General features: G+C 52.5%; 1 protein-coding gene across 1 annotated transcript in view; it reads right to left on the minus strand.

Annotated features, from left to right (window-relative positions):
- LOC104622016 (carbonic anhydrase 9-like) overlaps window positions 1–5,107 on the minus strand; it is a gene marked incomplete at its 3' end in the record, with an annotated part of 7,734 nt that overhangs the window by 375 nt on the left and 2,252 nt on the right. The window contains exons 3-7 of the mRNA XM_010288666.1: window positions 4,615–4,785; window positions 1,683–1,825; window positions 865–957; window positions 561–627; window positions 66–223 (exon numbers count right to left, since the gene is read on the minus strand). Coding sequence (XP_010286968.1) covers window positions 66–223; window positions 561–627; window positions 865–957; window positions 1,683–1,825; window positions 4,615–4,785 — 632 coding nt within the window. The remainder of the gene's footprint in view (window positions 1–65; window positions 224–560; window positions 628–864; window positions 958–1,682; window positions 1,826–4,614; window positions 4,786–5,107) is intronic.

Genomic DNA, 5,107 nt, shown 5'->3' on the forward strand with positions numbered 1-5,107 from the left:
TAGTGTTATTGACTCCACCTCCCCCCCGGGCAGCCTGTTCCAGTGCTTGCCCCCTCTCTCCATACCTGGTCATGAGAGAGCAGCATAGTCTGGTTGAAGACCGTCCACTTCACTGTCTGGTAGCAGGGAGGGGTTGTCAGAGAGCCGTTGTAGTGGAAGTAGAGTTTCAGGTTGGCAGGCAGCAGACCTGCAATGTTGAATCCAGGCACCAAAACTTCTTCACCTGGGAGAAGAAACATGACGGGAGTGAGACCAGGGCAACCCCTTGGGGGTCAACAGGCAGGACCAGCATGGAGATCACAGGCAGCCTGGCACTGCACGTACCAGGGTCCGCACTGCTGCCACTAGTGCGCCGGAGAAAGAGCAGTGGGTTTGCCCTGCAGGCAGGGAAAAGGACGCGCAGGCAGAGGGCACCTTGGAGAGCCTTGTACAAGCCGTGCAGTGCTCCCCTTCTCACACACGTGTGGCCAGTGCCTGCTGCAGCCTGTCTCTGCCATGTGGTGGGTTTCTCTGCTGGGCTGCGGCCCCTGAGACAACTACTGCATAGGACAGGGTCTTACCTTCTCTTTGAATTTTGTACAGATGCTCAAGTATTTCCTGATAGTATGGGTTCTCCCTTGGCCCAACCTGCAACACAGACACCCCACAATAAAAGCAAAGGCAGGGGCCAGATGGAAACCTGATGGTGATAGCAGTGCCCTTCCTCCTACCAGGGCTGCTCTGGACTGCCCTCTCTTTCCCCTTCTCCCCAGGAGCATTTGCACCTTTGCCAGTCCCTCAAAATGTGCCTGACTCTGCCCACCCCACTCCCACCCTTCCCCTGCTCCTACATCTTCTTGCCCAGGGCTGATCTATAGGACTTACCTCCAGGAAGGCCCCCAGTACGGCCAGGCCATCTGGGTGGACCATTGCCTCCTTAAAGCTGTCATACTTGGTGTTGTAGTGGACCACGTGGATCTGGAAGGGAAACAGGCAACCTCGTTGCAGGATGGACACCCCCAGGAGGTGCTCACCCCACAGGGCTCCAGCCTCCATGCATCCATGACGAGCACTCGTCCTAGCAGAGAAACGTGCTGGTGGGACCGAGAAAATGTGCTGCTGCAAAGCAGCGAGTGTGAAGGTCTGCTGGCAGGAACCTGCCCAGCCAGGGACAGCAAACCAGCAGTCTGGTTTGCCCTAGATACTGAGGGGTCGTACTGCAGAGCCGGGCTCAGTTTGAGGACAGCAGCTAGAGAAGGAGGGATAAAACCAGATGGGAGCTGGCAGAGCAGGAGGACGGTGTATACAGAGTAAACAGTCCCTGCAGCTCCCGAAGCAGGCTGCTCAGAGCCACCCGAGGAGCTGGCTCCCCCAGCCCAGGGCCCACCGCAGCTCCTGCTCCATCAGCCCAGCACCAGGCTGCACGGCTCACACGTGGCCAGCCACAGCCCACTGCAGGCAGAGTGTCCCGGAGGTGGTCTTCTCTCAGCCTCTGCACCATGAGTCTGGCTCAGCACCAAAGCGTGGCCTCCGGCACCGCGCTCTGCTGCTGCAGCGCTGCCCGGGGAGCAGGGTGCTGGCCAGCGCTTACAGCATTCACCCCGTGACAACCAGGGCCACGGGCTAGGAGCAAGACAGCACCTCCGCACCTCCCCTGCCCAGCACCGGGAGAGGATGCATCCAGCACCACGAGGGCTCCTTACCTCTGCAGCAAAGCGGCGCCCATCAACAGTGTGCTCCGAGCCCGGTCCTGACGCAGAGCCCCAGTGCAGGTGCAGCTGCACAGCTCGGTACTGCTGGGCATAGCCGCCAGTGATGGCCAGTGACTCGGGCAGCTCAAGGAGAACTGCAGAAGCAGAAGGAAGAGGTTGAGTCAGTAAAACGCAAAGCCTAGTCCATCCCACAGCTACGCAGAGGAGATGTCTCCAGGGGAAGAGTCGCCCTGAGCATGTGGAAATGGGTCACAAAACAAACTTGCTTCCCATCTTTCACAAGGCTATGGGCCTGTCAATCCCCAAAGCTGTGCCAATGCAACAGGGTTCAACTTTTGACTGCAGGTTGTAGGACACCCTGTAAATACATCAGCTTCAAAAATAGCTGCTGTGAAAATGCTAGAAGGTGAAGAGCCCCTCTGCAGAGACCCCCAGGGGCCAGCTCCAAGCCAAATGTTATCCAACAATTTATTCATCAAGTGAGAACAATATGAAGAGACCGTGGACAAAATTCATGGAGAAAGATATTGGCAGAGTGGTGAATCTACGAGAGCAGGGCACTCGGACAGAGAGAGCTGCAGTGCTTGGTGAGCTGAGATCTTTAAAATAAAGCAACCTGTGGGTGTCTGACAACACTGGAGCTGGTGGCACGGAAGCATTAAATCTTTTGAAAGCAATCAGAGAGAAAATTTTGCCTCTTTGGGTATGGTAAATACATACTTGGTTTTTCCTTTTACTTGAATGTGGTTTAACCAGCTATCTGAAACTATCTATCTCATGCAGCAGTATGGCAAACCGGTATCAGCACTAGTGTGGCCAGCAGGAGTAGGGAGGTGATCGTGCCTCTGTACTCGGCACTGGTGAGGCCGCACCTTGAATCCTGTGTTCAGTTTTGGGCCCCTCACTACAAGAAGGATGTTGAGGTGCTGGAGTGTGTCCAGAGAAGGACAGTGAAGCTCTTGAGGGGCCTGGAGCACAAGTCTTATGAGGAGCGGCTGAGGGAACTGGGGTTGTTCAGTCTGGAGAAGAGGAGGCTGAGGGGAGACCTTATCACTCTCTGCAACTACCTGAAAGAGGGTTGTGGTGAGGTGGGTGTTGGTCTCTTCTCCCAAGTAAGTAGTGATAGGATGAGAGGACATAGCCTCAGGTTGCAGCAGGGGAGGTTTAGACTGGATATTAGGAAAAATTTCTTTACTGAGGGAGTGGTCAAGCGTTGGAACAGGCTGCCCAGGGAGGTGGTGGAGTCACCATTACTGGCGGGGGTCAAAAAACATGTAGATGTGGCGCTTCAGGACATGGTTGAGTAGGCATGGTGGTGTTGGGCTGATAGTTGGACTTGATGATCTTAGATGTCTTTTCCAACTTTAATGATTCTATGAAATCTAAAAGCCGAGTTACTTGGACATGCAGCAAAAATATCAGGAGCATCCCTGAACCCTGAGAAAGGCTGTCCTATCCTTCTAAGCACCTTTCCTTTATTCTTAATATCAATTGTTTTCCTTCCTCCTCCTTTATAGGTGAAGTGTCCCTTAGTCACATCACCAAGCTAGGGCACAGATTCCGGATTAACCACGTAACAGGGCTGTGATGAGTCATTTGTCCTCTCCCGTGTTCCCTGCCACTGGGTTCAGAGATACAAAACCAAAATACGGGAAGTGGGAGACTGCTCCCTCCCTGGGAATTTATCCACTTTTAAATTTCTTTTGTATATCTAAATCATTGCATTCCTTCTACTAGCTACCAAAGTAATTTTCAGGCCCTTGAAAAAGCTTATACAGCGTATAGGCTTTGTATTACAAAAAGGAGTAACTACAAATATCCTACTGGACTTGCAACTTTTTTTTTTACGTACGGCTTTTCATAAATCAGATCTATAGTTGTCAGAATAAAAAAAGGCATCTTATAAGTGTGTCAGAAACTACTTCACCCCCCCAACCCTAATGAAAATGCTCTGACTGCTCTTTTAAACACCAAGCAGCACCAGATGCCAGGGTGTCTAAAATAGCAACCACTGAGCTCAACTAGTTTAGCTCTGCAGGCATGCTAGGGCAGCAGGCCATAATATAAAGCTCTGTGCACGCACTGTCCTGCTGATCTGACCATGCACAGCAAGTCCAACCTGTTGAGTTTGCTGTATACACAGGTCAGCTCCATCTCACTAGGTACCAGGGCAAGGAAGTGCCTTATCACACCGTCAGCGAGTTCTTAAGTCTGTTTCTCCACCACTTCAGGGACTGGTAGACACTCGCGTGCACAAAACACTCAGCTTGCTCCCAGAAAAATCTGGTAGCAACCAGGACCCACCATCCCCAGCTGTGGGATAGTGAGCAGGAAAGAGAGATGTGTTTTTCCTCCGCATCTGGCATGGTGAGACTGGTACTAAAATAATGTGAATTAGTTGTGTCCAGACTTTCCAAAATATATTCTAAAATTGGAGGACGGAAAAAAAAAAAGACCTATAAAAATGTCTTAAAATCTTGAGTTAGCATCCTGAAGCACAGACTTAAAGCAGCTGGCCAATGCTGTGTCCTACAAGACGGAGGGGTAGGTACTGTAAAGGCCGAGTTGTCCTTTGAAAATGAAATGCAGGGAAGGAACCAGTGGCAGCAGACCTGCATCAGAAATACCATGGACGCATTTTTAAAGGAAATGTGGGGTTTTAACAAATTCCTAGAGCCAGCTCCCAAAGGCAGTGAGTGGCAAGTTCTCCATCTCCTGGTTTCTCCCCTCCAGCCAAGAGAGCACATGGACCTGTAAAGGCTCAACTAAAGGCCCAACGCTTCTCTTTTGGCCTTGAATGCAACATGACTGCAGCCTGCAAGAGAACTCCCTTCCCAGAGCTCAGGGGAAGGGCATCAGAGAAGCCCAGTCCTGCCGGGAGAGGCTGAGCAGGCTCCGCTTGTGCTCCAGCCTCTGCACCCACCTGTGTGCCCGTTGTTCCTCAGCGTGAGCTTCTCGTTGGCCGGCAGGCTGTAGCCAGAGAGCTGGATCGGCCGCAGCTGGGGGCTGAAGATGGTCTTGGCCGTGTCAATGTTGATGGGTGACTGCACGGTGCCCGCGCAGTCCGGGTAGTCCATGCCCCAGTGCTTCCAGTCTGGTGCAAGGAGGAAGGGAGGGAGGAGCAGTGAGACCGCTTGGGCAAGAAGCTCACCAGAAAGGAGGTTTGGTGCGTGGTGGGGAAGGGGACAGGCACCGGCCAGGGAATAAGCCATGCATGTAAGTTTAGTTTCTGTCAAGTTAGCTTGGGTGCAGCTCTGTGCCACCATGTGACTGCATGCAGCTGCATCACGAAAGGTCTTGGAGCATGGTGAGCTGCCAGGAAAGTCTATTTTTGGGGTGTTTGGGAAGAGTGCGAGAAGATCATTTACAAGTGGACTTGGCAAGCCTGAGGAGCTGCTGCTCTGCAGCTCATCACA

The sequence above is a fragment of the Phaethon lepturus genome, unplaced genomic scaffold (genome assembly GCF_000687285.1).
Source record: "Phaethon lepturus isolate BGI_N335 unplaced genomic scaffold, ASM68728v1 scaffold18296, whole genome shotgun sequence".
NCBI classification, from domain to species: domain Eukaryota; kingdom Metazoa; phylum Chordata; class Aves; order Phaethontiformes; family Phaethontidae; genus Phaethon; species Phaethon lepturus.